Consider the following 21,631-nt stretch of genomic DNA (forward strand, 5'->3'; position numbering starts at 1 on the left):
CTTTTCAATCATAATGGTAGTAGCTATATGCTCTTCAAATATTTGTCAAAAGTGCTAGCAAAGTAACTATTCTTACTGATAGCGTACCTGTCTTCTGATGGTTCTTTTTAATAAAAGCTTTGTTTTAGAAACACTCAATATCTATGCTACTTTTTGTTCTAATATGTTGTCCTGCACTTACCTAGATCCTAATTGTTGACATCATGACAGAACTGATTACATCAGTCCTGATTAATTATTGAAATAATGAGTTTAATTTTGTATTCCTTGTTAAATCACCAGTTCTGTTAGGGGTTTCTGCACTTCTGTCACTCTTCACAATATTATCAGTCTGTAGGACCATATGTATTCCGCACATTTTGAATATGTGTCAAGTGTTTTCCTTTTAAATCACATCTCTAGTAATTGCAATAGAAATACTTGGTATGTTATTCTTGCTTGTGTCCTTTTAGGTGCCATCGAGAAGCAGAAGTTGGTGTACATTTTAAACCGAGATGCAGCTGCGCGACTCACTATTTCCTCACCTTTGGAAGCCCACAAGGCCAATACATTGGTATACCATGTAGTAGGAGTTGATGTTGGCTTTGAAAATCCTATGTTTGCTTGTCTTGAGATGGACTATGAGGTAAATTATGCATCACTTGCTTTGCATTAATGATGGAGGAAATAAATGGTGTATTGTGACTGTGTTGTCATGTATGATCTCTTCCACAATTGTTTCCCCATCTTTATTTTTGTTCTTTGTTGATAAGTTTAATAGTAAGTTAATTTTTATTAATATTTTTCCAGTACCAGACCTTTTTAGTAGATTAGATAAGAAAAAAATTAAACTTGATAATATTTAATACACAAAATAGCTGCTCAGTTTTGTTTTTTGATGCACTGTGGTCTTCTGTAGGAAAGTGATAATGATCCAACAGGGGAAGCTGCTGCAAATACCCAGCAAACCCTGACCTTTTATGAACTGGACCTTGGCCTGAATCATGTAGTGCGGAAATATAGTGAAGCACTGGAAGAGCACGGCAACTTTCTAATTACAGGTAAAGTGCCTTTGCATGCTATTTTGAGTTAGCAAATGGTGTTCAACATCCAAGAAAGAACTATAGGAATTTAAAAAACGTTTCTCTAACATCCAGCCCTCTGTTTCCAGTCCCGGGAGGTTCAGATGGACCCAGTGGAGTTCTGATCTGCTCAGAGAACTACATTACATACAAGAACTTTGGAGACCAACCAGATATCCGCTGCCCCATTCCCCGTCGGAGGGTAAGAATCTTGACTGAATGATAGAATGAAAATGAGAGGAAAGCCGTATGTGTATACTGACAAAGTTTCATCTCCAGTTTTCAGAGTTGGGAGTGAAAAAAGTGGTGATTATTAAATGATGTAGTATTTAAGAGTGATCACCACACTAGCTGTCTCCTTTAGATTTTCTGCTGTTGTAGATGTCATATTTGTTATAATTCAGCTAATGTTTGGCTAAACTTACAGAATGACCTGGATGATCCTGAGCGGGGGATGATTTTTGTTTGCTCTGCTACACACAAGACCAAGTCAATGTTTTTCTTCCTGGCTCAGACAGAGCAAGGGGACATCTTTAAGGTTACTCTGGAGACCGATGAGGAGATGGTAAGTAGCTTCTAAGAAAGATCTAGATTCACTGTTGCATAGTTGAAGAATGTTTTCCTGTTAAGACCTATTTTTATTAAGCTAAGAAATGCCACACATGAATAGATTAGGCATAACCTGGTTTTGTACCATCCTTTAGAACATGCAACTACTCGGCTGATTTTTAAGGCGTATCCACATATCTGTAGCCAATTTAGTTAACAATTGACGTGTAGAGTTATTCAAGTGGGTATAATGATAGTCTCATATTTATTTATATACTGTATGTATTTGTGTGTGTGTATGTTTTATATAATTATGTCTTTGTGTATAATGTGAGCTATAGAAAAATATTCAAAAAGATATACATAAACATTCTTTACAGTTTTCCTTAAGAGCTAGCCAAGTCATAATTCTATTTGTTTCCTGGTAAATTTAAATGCAAAATCAACCACTTTGTGTCTATCGATGAGTCTAGGATTCTGTTTTAGCATTTTACCACCTGCATCACCAATATATAACATTCATGACATTACCTTAACACTCTTTCTAATGATTTTTGGATCATTAAAGTGGGTGAAAGCTACCTTGAGCTAAGTTGATCTTTACTTACCTAACCAAACAAATTCTTCCAGTTTTAACTTTAACAACACTTTTCGATACTGGATATTATTCTCACCAATTACTTAATGTTTCCTTGGTGGCGTTCTTTTTGCCAGTTCTGTTGACATTCCTTTAAACCAAACCACTAGGTGTTTGGGTAATTGTTCATCTGTCGTTTTGGAAGCATTACAAGGTCATACATTGTGTACATAATGAATTGATAATGTTTGAAAAACTGATGCCCCTCATCAAATAAGGAAAGCATGAACAGTTTTCACACAGATTAACGCTGTTATATAATTCATTGAATAATTCATTTTTTAACATAACATTGTAATAGCTTTGACAGAGAAAGGTCATTCAACCTAGTAAAACTTTATCAATCCTATTCCCCTAATTTCTTTAAAATGAAGTACTCTTGGCAGTTTATGATAGACTCTTGTTAAATATTTTATAAGGTGGCCGAACATTTAAAAATTATTTTAAAACCCTTATTTACAAAATAGCATTTTAACTTTTTTCTTAACTTTACATGTATTTACTCTGTGATTGTTTACTGTTAAGCCTTTTGCTGCTTGTCTAATGAGCAAGTTAGAACAGAGTTACATCACAACTTTCTAAACTTTATTCCCCTCTAAGTGACACTTATTTTAGTTAGTACACGTGAAGTGGAAATGTTAGGAATGTGCAGCAGCCTGATCTTGGCACATTGAGGTGCTTCTTCTAACAGCAAACAAGACTGTGATGAAAAAGGAACATTCTTCCACCAATGTCAACCTATTCTTGAAACTTATTAAACCAAAATTCCTGGTTTACTGCCAACATTATATAGTGCCTTCACTAAAAAGATCATCTTTCTAAAGCAGCACCTCATTTAAATAATTACTTATGGAAATTGTCTCAGAACTCCTGGGTACCTGGTTTAGAATGTTACACTGGTCACAGGTCCTTCATGGAGTATCTCTAGGTACTATGGTTTTCACCTTCATTCTTGACTTCTAGGTATTCGGTAGGGCTGAGCGATAAAACGATAAAGATAATTATTGTGAAATAACTTTCCCTCAATAGAAATTTATGACATGGATGCTACAAGTCGATAGAACTCATTCCATCCATTTTTTGACCAACAATATGGAAAGCCAATGATAATGAGAATTGCACTGTGCTGAATAGTTACACCCACATCAAGTTAGATTCAATAACACAGCAGTGAGTGCAGGGGCAGCAGCACAATTGCTAATGATTGGACTACAGCAGCCATAAACACCAGTATGTCAGGAGTGGGAGTGAAATAAAAGTGAAAACAACAACTGAAAATGTTAGCAAAAACTAGAAAAAAAGTAGCATTGCTGAGGAAGACACCCGAATAGACACATCCCAAGGCTCAAAAGATGGCATTTTTGAAAAGATGGGTCCAAGGAATTTGGTAGTGTGGAGATACTTTGGTTCTATAAAAGTATGACAAGAAGCAGAGTAGTGTGCACTGCAAATTGTGTTGAAAGCATGTTCCCAGAAAGACACTTAATGCCGCTAATCTTTTGTACCATCTGAAGCGGACCCAGACCCAAGCAAGTGCTGCACTAATGGGGATTTCTTTTGACTTGTTTTTTGCCTTCGAGCATAAGCTGACCACATTTGAGTTAATATTTCTATTTTGTTTGTTTGGCTTCATTCATATAGCTTGAATTTGTTCTGAGAATATATACGTAATGTTTTTTGTCAGTTTATTTATGGGTTTGTTTCCCAACTGTTTTTAATACAGCTTGAATCTAGGAAGGGATGGATATAATGTAGAGGTAGTTTCTTTGAGTTTTTATTTTGTAATACCTACTTTATTTGAAACTGAAAAAAATGTACTTTGTGTTCTCGTGTAAAACTTGAAAGCTTTAAGGTTTTTGTTTTATATTTAAGAATTGTAAAAGAATTGTAACAAATTTGGTGAGTTCTCCTGTAAAACTTTCCTATAAAAAAAAAAATGGAGACTTTTTGTATTATCTATTTTATTTAGTTGGAATTGACAAAAGCATTTAATTGTATATTTTGTTTATGTTCTTCTGTAACATTTGAAGCCTTTGACTGGTCAGAAGTACAATTTTAGTTTATTATGTATGCCTGTTTTATTTATTTGAAATACAGTTGTACAGTATAATGTTCTAGAGTACATTTGTCCTGTTCAACTTATGTCAGAAAATAGATAATATTTAAACCAAAATAACCTTGTATCTTCACATCTCATTTAGAAGTAACAAGAGAACATTTAAGTTTGACAGAAATAGTGATTTGATTTATGTTGTGATATATAGATATCGACTAAGATTAAAAAAATTATAGTGATAAGGGTTTTTTTTTCTCTCTCTGTCATAGTATTTGATTGAATTTGTGGTGATCCACATGTCTGTGTTCGGCTTGATTAATTTTAAATACATCAACTACTTTATCATGTGTTTTTTCTGATCCACAAAATATGAAAGAAAACAATTGTTCTTGGCATGTCTTCATAGGTATAATTCAGAATATTTTTTTTTTTTTTTTACAGATTACAGTATTTTTGTATAAAACTCTTCACTGAGTACAATTTAAACCATCCATTAACATACATGATTGCACAGACTAGGTTGAACAAAACATGAAACTATAGAGTGGAAATCTCCCAGATCTTTCATTAAAAAAAAAAAATACTTTTGTGCAAAATCCAAAATAAAAGCAATTTATGCTTAGTTTACAAAAGTTTTATATTGGTTTGCTCACAAGTAAGAGGATAACCACATGTGCATGCAGTAGCAGGTTTGGGGAGAAAAATACTTTGCTTGCCCAACTCCTGATGCAGTTAATCTCTTCACGTTTGGCACATGTTATGTAAATGATAAAGTGCTAGAGTAAACCTTAAGGGACCTTCTGTTCCACAGAGCCATTTTCATAGTGTTTCATCTTGTACCTGTATCAGCAGCTGTAGTGGTTTAGTTAGCACACAAAAGGCAAATATGGGTCTTTTTTTAGGGACTAGTGTACATTATTTGGCAGTTTTCATTTTAACTAATTTATGACATTTTCATTGGAGGTGACTGAGATTCGGTTAAAATATTTTGACACAATCCCTGTGGCGACAGCAATGTGTGTGCTGAAGACTGGATTCCTTTTTGTGGCATCAGAGTTTGGGAATCAGTAAGTTATTTTAAATTTTGATACAAATTTTTTTTTTCTGAAAAAAGATTTTATGCCAGTCAGGGGTGTGGAAATCAAATTTTTTTCTACTTGTCCACGGACAAGTAAACTTAGAAAATCCACTTATCCGCCAGTTAGATTCACTTGCCCATAAACAAATAACAAAAGTGAAAAATAGTTTATTTTTTCTGATCTCTTTTATTGATACCAAAACTGCCTTCCATTTTAAAACTGAAAAAAGATCTTTCAGGGAGTAGTATTTTTGCCACCTTGCTCTAGAATATTATATAAAAGATTCCCTTATCATTTTAACTCTCTAATAAACAATGCCTTCATTATAGCTACACTAGTTCTGTTTCATATATTACAGTTACATAACAGAAACACTTTCCTGATTCATTTTCTGCCATGTTCTTCAGCTTTTGTCTTGCAACATCTCCCCTAAGAATCTTTGCCATCTCAGACAGGATGGGCTGAATGCTGTTCATTTCTGCTTGAGCTGAACTGCATGGTTCCTGGACTGATTTACCAAAGAAGTAAATATTACTGATGATGTCAGGAAAAAATAATCACGTCTAAGTGAAGATTTTTATAGATATTTCATAACGTTTGGAAACCGTTAGAATGTTCATTATTTTTAATAAACTGACAGCGCGAAACCAACTTGTTTTATATGAAAAATTTTCTAATCAAAAACGATCTATAGACAGATCATCAAAATTGATGTTGTCACGCAAAAAATTTCTTAACTCAGTATATCACAACCTACGCGAAATTGCAAATTTCAGGAAAGATTAACTGCCTAACAAGCTTTATGTGGTGAAAACATTTGCATTGCAAGTAAAATGACCATTTTTATGTAAAAACAATAAATTTTATTAATATATAAACGTTATCGATTTATAATGAAAAATCATCAGATTGCATCGTAATGTCGGCATGAAAAAAAAATGATCGCATCACCAAGCGTGTAAATAGTAGGGTAAAATACTTAAGACCGTAAGAGTGCTTCCCCTGAAAAATCAGATGTCATTTTGTAAACAATATTGAAGACCAATCTGAGACATCAAGAACATGCATAAGTAGACTGTTTCCGCATGAAGTACGTACCCAAATGTTTAAAATTTGAAAGTAGTGGTAAAAATGTACCCTGCACACCGCACATAATTCTTTTTTCTTCAGAAAATTGCACTTGTCGGCGGACAACTGAATCCAGAAAAACACGCTTGTCCGACGGTCAATTTACCCGTGTCGGGCGTTGGATTTCTGCACCCCTGCCAGTAGATGATGTGATTGACAAGAGTTTGCACATTTCGTATTTCACATAGAGCAGTTGTTAAAATTAACAGGAATAATGTATAAAGTGTTGTGAAATGTAGGCATTGTTTGTTGCAAACCAATTATGAAATGCCAGCTATATTTGCTGATTAGGAAAGCTGGACTGATTGGTAAATACTATGAAAGAGGTGGGAGGCCAATAATCAGCTTTACATTTTTTAGTTTACATTTATATTTTTCAAACACTACCTCAATATTGGGAGAAACAAATTGTAAATATGTGTTTGTAAATATTTCCTTTTGAAAGCTATTTGTACCAGATTGCTCATTTGGGTGATGATGATGAGGAGCCTGAGTTTTCATCTGCAATGCCTTTGGAGGAAGGAGATACCTTCTTTTTTCAGCCACGCTTACTAAAGAACTTGGTACTGGTTGATGAATTAGAGAACCTGTCTCCTATCATGTGCTGCCAGGTGGGTGTTATCTGTCATATTATAAAATCTTTAAATCATAACACCCATTGTTGTTTTTTTTATAAGACCATGAAAAGTTTAAACTCCAGTTGGCCGCATTGTTAGAGAAAATAAACCTCACTGTTGCTAAGTCATAGACCAATTAGAATGCAGTCACAGCTCCGGAGACCTAGACCAGCTGGGCATTATACAGTATACAGTTGTGTTGGGCCATATAATATGATGCCAGATTTGCATTCTTTAGACTTTCAAGGCTTTTAAGTATTTCTAGTGTCTTTCTCATGGGTAGAAAAACAGCAGGAAAGTAAAGCAGTGACACCAATTGCCCCAGCAGGTCACTAAGAAGAAAAAACAATCCCGGAAGATTAGCAATTATTATAGTAATTATATTCTTATACAAATTATTAACAAACGGATACAGTATGCATAGCTAATCAGCTGCTCTAATCAGGTTATGTCGGACTAAAGGAGTGAATCTTCATCTTGGATTTTATGTCCGGCTGAAGGACATCTCATACAAGTAGGCAGAACATTGCACTTAAGTTTACAACAGTGCCTATAAAATATTACTTGCCATTTTGATGGACGTTTTCATGTTTTATTGTTTTACAGCCTTAAATCACAGTGGATCTAAAAGATCTCTACAAATTGATTTAAATTTATTACAATCCTTAGGTAACCAGTTATGTGGTTAAATATTCACCTTCTTTACTATCTTCTTTCGGCTGCTCCTGTTAAGAGTTGCCACAGCGGCTCATCCGAAATTGTTGTCCGCATATTATGATCCAGTACATCTAAATCGTCACTGGTGCAGCAAATTGGTTTTAGAACTCACTTGTGTGCATTTAAGGTTGTTTCAAGTGTTAGCAGTATAAGTACACTTCTGTCTGGAAAGTCCTGTTTGTACTGAGTCAATGTTGGGTTGTAGCAGTCTGTGTTCTTTAACCTTCCCTTTTTTTCCTGCCTGCTTTTTAGATAGCCGACCTGGCAAATGAAGACACTCCTCAGCTATATGTGGCTTGTGGAAGGGGTCCTAGGTCTACACTGCGGGTCCTGAGACATGGTCTAGAGGTACATAATTTTATATATAAGCAGTTTATACTTTTATCTTGCATTGAAGTGGAGTTTTGCATTAGTTGAAAAAGTATTAATAGACCCCTTGAGCTGATACGCAGACTGGAATTGCACAGTGTAAAGTACAAGCATGAGTTTTGAGCTTGTAAATATTTTTCACAACTTGCATAAACATGGTCTGTGCTACAGGCCACTTCTGAAATGTACAGGTTTACCTAGAAATCATTGATATTTGCTTTATCACTTATTACAAAAGAAATGCAAAAATGTGTATACTGCTAAAGAGAGAGTTTCAGATTTAAGCACCTTTTTAATTATCTTGCAGTTTTCTTTTTGCCAATAATCTGAGAATCCAGCTGTTGACAAGCACTATGAGGCTGCTAGATGCACTATGGCAGAAGACTGAAAAAATGTTGGCAGTAGGAGCTCAGTAAAATGAAGAACTGTATAGCCTGTCTTTAGATTAATGTTTTGGAAAGCATTTTTTCCTAGTTTAACGAGAAAGGACACAGGAAGAACAGCATTACTCTACTGTACTCTGTGCTTGTTGCTTATGAACAAGCTGATTTAAGAAGGCTTGCTCAGTTATGGGACACTGAAGGTAGTAGCTGAGAGAATGAAGACAAAATTGAAGGCCATTGTGTGCAATCTTTTATCACTTTCAGCCAAAAAAATTTTTCAACAGGAGTGTGTCTAGAAACAATATACTGGGGCTCCTTAATAGCAATGGTGGTGAGCTTTTGTGATACTTCAGTGTGACTGCAATCGTTAGCCAAGCCAAAAGTTTTGTGTTTTTGGGGGGTTGGGGAATGTTGCTTTTTGTTATATTTCTTCAGCTTTTGTAAAAAGCTACATTGTTCCCTTGGGACAAGTAAAGTACCATCTAATTTGGTAATTTCAAATGAGCTGGGCTTTATGCAAGTATGCCACTGGTCACCTTTTAAGAGCACGGTCTTTGCTATTCCCTTTGTAATATGGCCAAGAAACAGACTGTTGCAGGCAGACTAAAAGTTGGGGTATCAGGTGGGTAAAACAAGTCTACACTAGAAAATGGATTTGAATATTTACTTCATGTTTTAATTAATGTAAATTCCAAATACTGTTAATTCTTTTACCAAATAAAATAACATCTTAATAGACAAGACGGGCATATGGGAATGTTATGTCAGAGAGTGGCAGTTACACTGGTTTTTACACTGTCTTGACTGGCACACTGTCACCATCTACAGGCAAAAAAATGTTTACAGTTAATAAATAGGGGTGGCAAATGCATGCCATAGCCAGCCAATGCAGTGGTGCCAAGTGCTCTGCAGCATATTTTTATGTCGGTTCAGCTGTATCAATTTTGGAAAAATCTTAGATTTGTTTTATGTCTAGGACGTGTAATTCTGTTATGTAGAGGACAGTTCACATAGACATGAGGTGATTTCATTTTATACTGGCAGTTTCAGATCATTGTCCAGTGAAATAAATTATTCTGATAGAACTTCATCTCTCTTTCTTTTCCAATAAAAGGTATCCGAGATGGCTGTGTCAGAATTGCCCGGTAACCCAAATGCTGTTTGGACTGTGAGGCGACACATTGAGGGTATGTACGGTACTTTGAGTGGCTTGGTAGAAAGGGTACATCTTTATTTTGCAGAACATTAAGACACTGGCAGTCTCTTTTTTTGTTCATGTTAGTAGACTGTTTTTATAGTTAATATAGTCCCGCCTTGTTGTGAAAACTGTTCTTTATATTGTGGAGTATTGGCTTGTCAAGTGGAAAAAGTTTGTTGTTGGAGCCGTGAGTAATCAAGACAACTATAATGACTTATGTCTGTCACTGTGTTTTTATAGCAATAGGTTTTGCTTTTTATGTTTGCTGCTTATACAATTTCCCGGACTATGTTTCTTTCTGCCATTTGAAGAGAATTTAATTTGAGATATGTGTTGCAGAAGCCATGTTCTTAAAATACAGAGTGGTTTAGGAACTGTGATTATTGGGAAAAGTTCAATACCTCTCTTTGGTACAGTGTAAAACCCTGAAAAATCACTTAACCTATCTGTGTTTTTATTGAGGGGAAAACAATGTGCTTCAAGTCCACCATTGTAAAGTGTTTTGGGATATTGTCTTTAGAAAGATGCCAAAAAAGTAACTGTGTCTTTCTGCTGCAAGTCTTTGCTCTAATTCATACCTTCAGTGTTTACATTTGTTTTGATATTCATATATAATTTTTGCATTTCCAGATGAGTATGATGCTTACATTATTGTATCATTCGTCAATGCCACATTGGTACTCTCTATTGGTGAGACTGTAGAAGAAGTGACAGATTCTGGCTTTTTGGGTACCACTCCTACACTGTCCTGTTCTCTGCTTGGAGAGGATGCCCTGGTGCAGGTATAGTTCTTCATTTTCAACAACTATACAAACTGGAATTAATGTGGCTTTTTTTTTTTTTTTTTTTAAATATATAAAACTTGTATCTCTCCTCCCCTTGTGGATTAATCCAATTTAAAAATGTTCCTGATGTATTTGTTATAATTACTTGTTGGTTTATTTATCTTGCTCATTTTTCCTATAGTACCAGTATTTGAAAACTGTTTGAACAACATAACTAGTCCATAAAAACATGGTCATTGTTGCAGGTCTAGTTTAAGTTGTAAACTTGTACATCCATCTCCCTCATTCTCAGGTTTATCCCGATGGAATAAGGCATATCCGAGCTGATAAGCGAGTGAATGAGTGGAAGACTCCAGGAAAGAAAGCAATTGTGCGCTGTGCGGTTAACCAGAGGCAAGTGGTAATTGCCTTGACTGGAGGCGAGCTAGTCTACTTTGAGATGGATCCAGTAAGTTGTTTTTTTTTTTTTGTCATTTTACAGAAGCTAATTTAAAGTACTTCAAGGTAGTACTGTGATGATGTTAAAATGTTGCCACTATTAATCATCATTAACATAGATGGTGGAACCCAAGTTCACAGTCACCAACTACCTTATGTCTGCTGTGTGTGGGTTTTTTTTTTCTCTCTCAATATGAAATCACTAATTTTTCTTTTTCTTTCTCTGTGTAGTCAGGCCAGCTGAATGAATATACTGAGAGAAAGGAAATGTCTGCAGATGTTGTCTGCATGAGTCTAGCCAATGTGCCTCCTGGAGAGCAACGCTCTCGTTTTCTGGCTGTGGGTCTTGTGGACAATACAGTGAGGATCATCTCTCTGGATCCTTCTGTAAGTACAGTTACCAGGCATGCCTTATGATAGTCCACAGGCAACAATGGTGCCTTTAAGTGTCTGGATAGTTTTCAGAAAACTCTACTTCTTTCTAGGACTGCTTACAACCTCTCAGTATGCAGGCCCTGCCTGCTCAACCCGAGTCTTTGTGTATTGTGGAGATGGGTGGCACAGAGAAGCAGGATGAACTGGGAGAGAAAGGCAGTATTGGCTTCTTATACCTCAACATCGGATTACAGGTATGTGATGGAGAGTGGTGCAGAATCCTATGTATGAATCCTATCCTATTTGTTTTCAAGATTAGGTCTTCCAAAGTCCCACATTGTATTTGTATTGATACTGGGCATACTTCTGGAGAGAGCCTGGGAGTTGCTGGACAAATGATTATAGCCACTTTACTAGCAAGTTTCCGAATTCAAAACTTTTATAACTTTGTGCACGGAAGTGGCGTTTAGGCAAACAAATATTTCTCGGCTGCTTAACTTATGGTTTCTAACAAACAGCTTTTCTAGGTTGAATGCTTTTCTGGCCAAAAATAGTACAAGTGTATTTTCTCAACCTTCTGCGGCCAGTGGTGGTGATAGAAGTCTTTTCAAATGGTCATTTGGAGTGAACATCTATAAAATGTGCCAAATTTAACTTTTACAGTAGTGCAGAGATTGGTTGTAGTGAAGGCTTCAGCTGGAGTCTGTTGTGTCACAGTAGTTTCAACAAATGCAGGTTCATAAGTTTGAATTATACTGTATTTGGTGTACCTGCTATTTCCGTTTATTACATCACATCTTGTGGCATACTCTAGACTGTACATGCTATATCGATTATTCCAAATTTAAGGGCTTACTAGGTAGAAAAATAAAATGTATTGCAGCCATGATATACCTATTTATTGTTTTCTGTGCTGCTTTGCAGTCTAGGGAACTGTAAAGGATATCCCACTAGAAATGGCCTTGGTGAGACTTAATGATCTGGGTTCTGTTGAGATGCATTGTTCACCTTAGGTGTGTTTTTTTTTTTTTATTCATATTTGCTCAACCCTGCTTTGGTTTACTCCATCTGTTATGTAATTTGATAGTGAATATTCGCTTTTCTTAGTTTTTCTTTAGGATTTTGTTTTCTGATGTTTTAGTACAGAAATCTCTATGTCTCCTCAGAATGGTGTCCTCTTGCGAACAGTGCTTGACCCTGTAACCGGTGATTTATCAGACACACGCACCAGATACTTGGGATCAAGGCCAGTCAAGCTTTTTAGAGTCAGAATGCAGGGGCAGGAAGCTGTGAGTAAACTTACTTAACTTCAGAATGGCGCACATTGCGGTTGCTCCTTATGTTTTTCTATGCAATATAATATTTTTTCTTCTTTCTTTCCTCCCTACTCAGGTACTGGCCATGTCCAGTCGTTCCTGGCTAAGCTACTCATACCAATCCCGTTTTCACTTGACGCCACTTTCTTACGAGACTCTTGAATATGCTTCTGGATTTGCTTCAGAACAGTGTCCAGAGGGTATTGTAGCCATCTCCACTAATACCCTAAGGTGACAGCTTATAGTATTTTCTGTGTGTGTGTGTGTAGAATTAGATTAGAAGTTAACAGCATAAACCACTTTTGACATTTCAGAGCTTTTTTTCTTTAGTTTGTGTCTGTCACTAATGCTTGTACTGTATATTACTGTTTACATTGTGGTCTCTGTGATTTCTTTGTATGCGAGTTAAAGTAAATAGATAATTGTATTACAGTTTATCCCAAATTTTCAAATTAATAATGGTTTCATAGCACGGTGCTGGTACAGAGGATATTCTTAATTTAAAAAGTTTTGCATTTCTGAAAAGGGAACATGCTTAATTAAATAGTTCCAAACACTTACTGTCTGAAGCTTGCTTGCTTGCTTGCTTAATCCTGAGTGGTTTTCTGGAAATGGGCTTTTCAGATTGGAGGCATATATGAGCCAGAATAGGCATAATCTTTTTGATTGAAAAATCTTGACAGCACCTTCAAACTGTGTATTTTAATTATTTAGTAGGGAGAAGTCTGAAATAGAATATGGAAACAGGCACACTTGCGTAAGCCATATGGATATGAAAAAAGGAGTCTGTCCCCTCAAACAATCTCTATCCAGCTCGTCTAAACACATTACTGCTGTGTTCCTTTATTAATGTGGCTTGTGTGAAAAATGTTTTTCACAATTTAAAATCCATTCTTAGGTTATTAGATCATCAGTAAATTGGCCAAATTGTACCCTTGCAATGTAACACATCTGTCTCACAGTCGGGTGATAGGAATTTAATTACGTTTCAATACCATGTGCAGCTGTTATTTCTTTTCCAGACCTAAAATGTGGCAATATTTCAGAACTGTAGAAGAGAAAAGGAATGGACTTTCTAAAAACTTAGAGAAACCAGCTAGGGAAAAAATTAGTTATATATATATATATAAATAAATATATATAAATAAATATATATTTTTTTTTTCCTTTTTTTTGGTTCAGTGTTACATGAATAGATGAACTAAAGCAAAAGGTGCATGGCATAGATTTAAAGTGATATTTTTTCCATGAGACTCTTGAGCAAACATGAATAGTCTAGCTTCTATGTTGAATAGGCTTTATTATACATTGGGCAGATTCTTTAAAACCAGTAATCCTACATATAAATAAACTCTTCACCGCTGCCCAACTCCAATCATCATATCTTTTACACTATCCATTGCACAGTCCATTGTAGTGAAGATGTATCGGTTATTATTTTGCATTTCAGAACTGTTAAGTAGTAGTCAAGAATATTTCACCTGTAAATGAATTGTAATGGTTTCTATAAATTTTGGTAGGCCTGATTATGAAGTTCTGCTTCATTTGCGTACTATCACACAGATAGTATGTAGGTTTCTGAGCTGGATATTCCATATCAAGACACAATGAACTGGGAGATTCAAGTTTGACAATGCAGAGAAAATAATAAAACTCATTCTCCAGATTGTGATGTGACAATGACCTTTTAACTAAAATATGTACCCTGGTCAGGCAGAAACGCAGTTTTTGTAATCAAATTGCATGAGTTGAAGTGGAAAAAATAGTTTAATTACCTTTTTTTTAACAGACCAACTGACAAATCAACAGCGACCCCGCATTTGTCCAGAAGTCTGACTAGAAATTCATGTTAACACACTGAAGTAAGACGGTGAAATGCTATAAGGCAGAGCTTTGAAATCTCCTGTTACATGGGAATCTAGCACTAGTTTCACAAACTCCCTTTGAATTCTCAGGGGTTTGGGAGTGGGGTGGGGGGGATGTGACAAACTCAAGGGCCTTCAAAATCCATTTAATTCAATTAAACAATCAAATTTAAGTAAGTTTTGAAAGAACGGATTTATTTGTGTATTGTGCTCTTCAGCTGAAATGTTAATTTTCCTCCATGCCTCAAACTAATTAATAACACAATATTGTAATTGGACATACTCTTAAATAGTTGTAAAATGTCATGCTTTTTTTAAAACTACTATATTTAATAATATAGTTTGTGTACATAGCAATAAGAACATGCACATAAGAATTTCACTGTTTTCTGTACATGTGACAATGGCACCAATAGGTAAAACTTGCTGTATTTGATAACAACATGCATCCCCCCCAAAAAAACCCTTTCACAATAGGGCAATACAAGTTAGGTTACTATTTATATCATCACCTGTTAACCCGTTGCAAACCATATTATTGTGCTTCTTCTTATTTCAGGATTTTGGCACTGGAGAAGCTGGGAGCTGTGTTCAACCAGGTTGCTTTTCCTTTGCAGTATACCCCAAGGAAATTTGTAATCCATCCTGAGACCAACAGTGTGATTCTTATTGAAACTGACCATAATGCCTATACAGAGGCAACAAAGGCACAACGAAAGCAGCAAATGGCTGAGGTAAGGAGGGAGTTTCAGTTTGAGAAACTTGAGTACCGGCAAAACACTCTTAATTGTCTGACATTGTTGAATGTATAGTATGCCAAGGAGTTAGCTTAGGCACTGTTGAACATAAATCCCTTTTCTAGGAAATGGTTGAAGCTGCAGGAGAAGACGAAAGGGAGCTGGCAGCAGAAATGGCTGCTGCATTCCTTAATGAGAATCTTCCAGAAGCGATATTTGGTGCACCTAAAGCTGGCAGTGGACAATGGGCATCTCTGGTTCGCTTAATCAACCCTATCCAGGGTGCTACTTTAGATCTGGTTCAGTTGGAGCAAAATGAGGCTGCTTTCAGGTAAAAAGCTGTACATTATGATCATTAGAATGAAGCTTTGTTTAATTTTATAGAATTTTACTTAACATATTGTTTTCCAATTTGTTTTATACAGTGTGGCTGTTTGCAAGTTTACCAACGGTGGTGATGATTGGTATGTGCTTGTGGGAGTTGCCAGAGACTTGATTCTAAATCCTCGCTCTGTTGGTGGAGGTTTTATCTATACATATAAAATGATAAATGGAGGAGAGAAGCTGGACTTCATGCACAAGGTAATTTGATAAAACAGAGTTTAGACCTGAAAGGCATAAAAACTAGGGAAGAGCTTCATTAAGGTATGTTGACTGAGAGAAATGTAATCGTTTAGAAAACCTAATGTGAAAGTTATCACTTCTCATATTCACAAGACAATTTGATTAAAGCTAATATTTAAAGTTCGAGCACAATAAATGAAAGTCATGAATTAGCTGCTTTATAAAAAGATTGTGAGGGCAAACCCATTATGTATAAATGCATCAACACTTATTTCATGGTTCTTCATAGTGTCAATGTGTTATTTACTAAATTGGTTGGTTTAAATATACATATTTTTGAAAACTGCATTCTTCTGAAACCTTGTTACATTTTTTTTTTTTTGAGGCAACGGACTACCAGAGTTTTGGACTGCCTAAGATATATATGCTGAAGTGAACAGTGTGACTTGAGTAATTGTGTTAGATGTAATAATATGTTAAATTCTTTGTTCTTAGCTGTTTGTTAACTCACTAATTTGTAGATTGGTGAGCTGGGCAGCTCACCTTCTACATTAATTTTTGTTATGCAGGGCCAAATTGTCTTTTTTTTTTTTTATTTTTTTTTTTGTAGCTAGATTATATGCTAAAATTTGTGTATCACTTTTCCCTTTATGAAATATGAAAGTATGCTGTTGAGATTAAATGCTTTTTTGCAAATTGAACGTGCTATTAAAAATTATGTTTCAGGGTTATTCATAGACTTCATTGCAGCCATGCAGGTCACATACAATATGTAACAGACTTGTTATAACAGTCCTGAGACATCTTGCAATAGTCTTCAGTTTCAACAAAAAATGTTTTTTCTTTGTAATGCTCCTGTATACTGTGTAATAAAAGGTAATTTTCAAAATGAGTTGCAGGCTGAGGGGGAAAACAAAAATTACACAAGTTATGAATTAGACTTCTTGAATGAAAATTTTACTTGAGTTTGTCTTTGGTAATATATGATCAATTATTTAATTTTTTTTTTTTGCACTATTTTCTTTTGTATGCTATAATTACATTAATTTTGATCATAGTGGTTTACTGTAATCAGACACTTTTTTTTTTTTTTTTTTCCCACCCCCTACATTAGACACCAGTTGAAGATGTACCCTCAGCCATCGCTCCTTTCCAGGGTAGGGCTCTTGTTGGAGTTGGTAAGCTACTGCGTATCTATGACCTTGGAAAGAAGAAGCTACTCCGAAAATGTGAAAACAAGGTAAGGAAAAACATTTGGACAGGGTTAGAGTTAGTCAAACTGTACAGTTTTATAAAAGAAATAATTGCAAAATATTTTGCCCAAAAAGTAAAGCATTAGTGTCAACTACACTAATTAAAGAAAATCTCTGTGAAGCCAGTGGTCAGTTTAAGTAATTAATTCAATGAAGTTATTTTTCAAATAGCACTCTTCACTAAGTGCAGGTTCAACATACTGTTAAAAAGTTTAAGAAGATCCAAGTACAAGTTTTACAAACTACTGATTACATAAGGATTACAATTAAAGGTACAGATGTAATTAGAATCAGGAAAGCAATTTAGTTTGAAACTGATTAACATAAATGATCTGCCCATTAATTATTGAACTGTGGCTAGTTGACAACGGAGGAAAGGAAAACAATATTAACAGCATCCCTGGAGAAAACTAATCTCTCTGTTCAGTCCATGACCTGTTATTCAAGACAATGTCAAACACATTCACAGTCCTAAAGACCTAGGCTAACTGACTGCCACACCCCTGAGCTGGACAACGGAATCTGCATCCATTTAATCTCTGCCAGTATGAAAACTGCTTGGAAGTAGAGCATTGGCACAAAGCTGCACAGCATTATACCAAGAAGAGAAATAGAGTAAAGGAGGGTTAATACACGTTGTAATTATTGTATTACTTTTTTTTTTTCTTTTTTTTTTTAACAAGTGACTAACAGAGAGGTGAAAAGTGCAGAGCTAATCAGCAGGTCTGATGAGGGCATACTAGAGTAAAATAGTGAGTCTTCATTATGGATTCAGAAGCTGACACGGAAGGGGGCCTCTCTTATTTAAGCTAGCATGTCAATCCACAGCTGTGGTGTTCTGTAGCTAAAACTGAACCTCCCAATGTTATTTTATTAATCCTTGGAATCTTTTTATTTGGCCAGAATCTTGAGAACACTGGTTTGTAAGTAATCTTACATTCTGATAAGTAAGCAGAGCCTTGGCAAGTTAAGGCTTTTTATGTAAGAAGTAGGATTTTTGAAATCCGCTCTACGCTTAGTACTACTACTACTACTGCTTGTTCACTTAGTAGCAGAGTAACCTTAATACACATTTTTGTTTTCTTTTTTCGCATCTGTGATAGTTGTTGTGGCCTTGAACTGTAAGGTTTAACATTCCATCCATTTGATCATTTCAGTTTAAGCAAGTTCCATATCATTCTGACTCTTTACTTTTTAGCATATTCCAAATTTCATCACTGGAATACACACCATTGGACATCGCGTAATCCTATCAGATGTGCAGGAAAGCTTGTTCTGGGTTCGTTATAAGCGCAATGAGAATCAGCTGATCATCTTTGCTGACGACACACATCCGCGATGGGTTACAACTGCCTGCTTACTGGATTATGACACAATGGCAGCAGCTGACAAATTTGGAAATATAAGCATTGTGAGTTTGTTTTGAAGAGCCCTTGTTCACCCAGGCACCAAACGGACGTGTGTTCTTGTTTCTATATGATGTGTTCTTCTTTTCATAGGTACGCTTGCCTCCAAACACAAATGATGATGTTGATGAAGACCCAACTGGAAACAAGGCACTTTGGGACCGTGGTCTGTTAAATGGAGCCTCTCAAAAGGTTTGTCTTCATATGCTTAGTTTTTAGTGCATTTTAATGATGTCATTGGTACGATCTGGCCTGTTTGTTTATATATAAAAAAAAAAAAAAAAGTTGTGTAAGGTCAATTATCCAGTAAACTCTACTGCTAATTTTGTGGCTTGGAATTAATAGAAGAAGGTCATACCAGTGATACACTTACCAGGCAAAGCAAGATGCAGGTGGGGGGAAAAAAAGGACACTAATGAGTGTAGTTCTTAGCATTAAATATTAAGTGCAAAAGAAAGAGGCCAGGCAGCATACGTGATAAAGAATCTGTTCTAACCTTCAGTACAAGTGGAAAAGGTCTTGTCTGGTAAACAAATTAGAAGTGACCTTGAAGATGCACAAAATTTGGAAAGTCTTGCGTTCTTAAAATAAAAACTATACCATAATGCAGTACTTCTAATGCTTCTCTGTTGACATTAATGTCAAACCTTTTAGTTACTTTTGCACATAATCATATACTTCATAAAACACACACACAATAATACATTTCTTCAGAGTTGGTAAAGCTTAAGAAGCAGCACTTCATAGTCTTAAGTGCTTGTAATGCTGATTTTTCTTTTATCTACTATTTATATGCACTGTATTAACGCTTTGTTTACTGTAAAAATATTTTATAACCCTGATTTCTGATAGTCTGAACAGTAAAAAAAAAAAAAATATATATATATATATATATAAACAAACCGTTGATTTAAAATGTTTGCATTTGACCTACAGGCAGAAGTCATAGTCAATTATCACATTGGAGAGACAGTTCTGTCCCTGCAGAAGACTACGTTGATTCCAGGTGGTTCAGAATCTCTAGTCTACACGACTCTTTCTGGAGGCATAGGAATCCTTGTCCCCTTCACTTCTCATGAGGTAAGAGTCGCGTGGAACCTGTAGTATATTTTTGGTTTCTATTATCTTGTTCTCTTCACACCTCTTGTTTCTTGTAGGACCATGACTTCTTTCAGCATTTGGAGATGCACATGCGGTCTGAATTCCCTCCTCTCTGTGGACGTGATCACCTTAGCTTCCGCTCCTATTACTTTCCTGTGAAGGTTGGTGTTTTGACTGTCTTAGATCTGTTTCTGGTTAAGTGCTGCAGTTGATGTTCATAGAAGCGTTTCAATCCACCAAAGTTCACCATTAGAGTTTATACTATCCCTACTAATTTTGCACCTAGTTAATTTGCTTTATTGACTATACTGTATAACAGGCTTCTCCACAGTAAAACAGCACACAGACTAATGGGGATGGGTTGTAAATTCCACACCTTTTAAAATTGAACTGTCTTGATAGAGCAAAAAATTATAGTAAGAATGTGATGCCTGTGTTCGTACAGATAGTAGGTTTAAACAGCAGAGCTCTAGAATTTTATGATTGATTGTAGCCCAACTAGTGTTTGCCCAGCAGGGTCTGGCCTGTCATATGGCCTAGACCACTAAAACTTTGTTTTCTTAAACTACTGAAGGTGGTGGATCAACTCAGGGTGTGTGTTTATTTATTTTTTTCTCCAAGCACAGACAAATGGCCTTTAAATTGTGCAGTATCTCACAAAAGTGAGTACACCCCTCACATTTTTGTAAACATTTTATTATATCTTTTCATGGGACAACACTGAAGATATGACACTTTGATACAACGTAAAGTCGTCAGTGTACAGCTTGTATAACAGTGTAAATTTGCTGCCCCCTCAAAATAACTCAACACACAGTCATTAATGTCTAAACTGTTGGCAACAAAAATGAGTACACCCCTAAGTGAAAAATGTCCAAATTGTGCCCAAAGTGTCAATATTTTTTATGGCCACCATTATTTTCCTTTAACTTTCTTGGGCATGGAGTTCATTAGAGCTTCACAGGTTGCCACTGGAATCCTCTTGGAATGACGACATCACGGAGGTGGTGGATGTTAGAGACATTACGCTTTTCTACGTTCCGTTTCGAGAATTCCCCACAGATGCTCAATAGGGTTCAGGTCTGGAGACCTGTTTGGCCAGTCCAGCACCTTTACCCTCAGTTTCTTTAGCACCACCATGTTTGACTGTAGGCAAGACACACTTGTCTTTGTACTCCTCACCTGGTTGCCGCTACACATGCTTGACACCATCTGAACCAAATAAGTTTATCTTGGTCTCATCAGACCACACAGGGCATGGTTCCAGTAATCCATGTCCTTAGTCTGCTTGTCTTCAGCAAACTGTTTCTGGGCTTTCATGTGAATCATCTTTAGAAGAGGCTTCCTTCTGGGACGACAGCCATGCAGACCAATTTGATGCAGTGTGTGGCGTATGGTCTGAGCACTGACAGGCTGACCCCCCACCCTTTGCAGCAGTGCTGGCAGCACTCATACGTCTGTTTCCAAAAGACAACCTCTGGATATGACGCTGAGCACATGCACTCAACTTCTTTGATCAACCATGGCGAGGCCTGTTCTAAGTGGAAGCTGCCCTGTTAAACCGCTGTATTATATTGGCCACCGTGCTGCAGCTCAGTTTCAGGGTGTTGGCAGTCTTCTTATAGCCTAGGCCATCTTTATGTAGAGCAACAATTCTTTTTTTCAGATCCTCGGAGAGTTCTTTGCCATGAGGTGCCATGTTGAACTTCCAGTGACCAGTATGAGAGAGTGTGAGAGTGATAACACCAAATTTAACACACCTGCTCCCCGTTCACACCTGAGACCTTGTAACACTAACGAGTCACATGACATCATTTTTGTTGCCAGCGGTTTAGACATTAATGGCTGTGTGTTAATTTGAGGGGACAGCAAATTTACACTGTTATACAAGCTGTACACTAGCTACTTTACATTGTTTCAAAGTGTTATATCTTCAGTGTTGTCCCATGAAAAGATATTTACAAAATGTGAAGGGTGTACTCACTTTTGTGAAATAC

General features: G+C 36.2%; 1 protein-coding gene across 1 annotated transcript in view; it reads left to right on the top strand.

The window, feature by feature from the left end:
* The window catches only part of sf3b3 (splicing factor 3b, subunit 3), a 29,638-nt gene that overhangs the window by 6,969 nt on the left and 1,038 nt on the right, over window positions 1-21,631 (top strand). The window contains exons 5-26 of the mRNA XM_039762847.1: window positions 453-625; window positions 899-1,040; window positions 1,151-1,263; window positions 1,489-1,626; window positions 5,267-5,370; window positions 6,956-7,121; window positions 8,097-8,192; window positions 9,711-9,783; window positions 10,425-10,576; window positions 10,872-11,027; window positions 11,249-11,404; window positions 11,503-11,646; window positions 12,559-12,681; window positions 12,785-12,939; window positions 15,133-15,307; window positions 15,436-15,641; window positions 15,736-15,892; window positions 16,989-17,114; window positions 18,326-18,538; window positions 18,627-18,725; window positions 19,470-19,613; window positions 19,691-19,795. Of these exons, the coding sequence (XP_039618781.1) occupies window positions 453-625; window positions 899-1,040; window positions 1,151-1,263; window positions 1,489-1,626; window positions 5,267-5,370; window positions 6,956-7,121; window positions 8,097-8,192; window positions 9,711-9,783; window positions 10,425-10,576; window positions 10,872-11,027; window positions 11,249-11,404; window positions 11,503-11,646; window positions 12,559-12,681; window positions 12,785-12,939; window positions 15,133-15,307; window positions 15,436-15,641; window positions 15,736-15,892; window positions 16,989-17,114; window positions 18,326-18,538; window positions 18,627-18,725; window positions 19,470-19,613; window positions 19,691-19,795 (3,116 nt within the window). The remainder of the gene's footprint in view (window positions 1-452; window positions 626-898; window positions 1,041-1,150; window positions 1,264-1,488; window positions 1,627-5,266; window positions 5,371-6,955; window positions 7,122-8,096; window positions 8,193-9,710; window positions 9,784-10,424; window positions 10,577-10,871; window positions 11,028-11,248; window positions 11,405-11,502; window positions 11,647-12,558; window positions 12,682-12,784; window positions 12,940-15,132; window positions 15,308-15,435; window positions 15,642-15,735; window positions 15,893-16,988; window positions 17,115-18,325; window positions 18,539-18,626; window positions 18,726-19,469; window positions 19,614-19,690; window positions 19,796-21,631) is intronic.

Source organism: Polypterus senegalus, chromosome 9 (genome assembly GCF_016835505.1).
Source record: "Polypterus senegalus isolate Bchr_013 chromosome 9, ASM1683550v1, whole genome shotgun sequence".
Lineage (NCBI taxonomy): Eukaryota > Metazoa > Chordata > Cladistia > Polypteriformes > Polypteridae > Polypterus > Polypterus senegalus.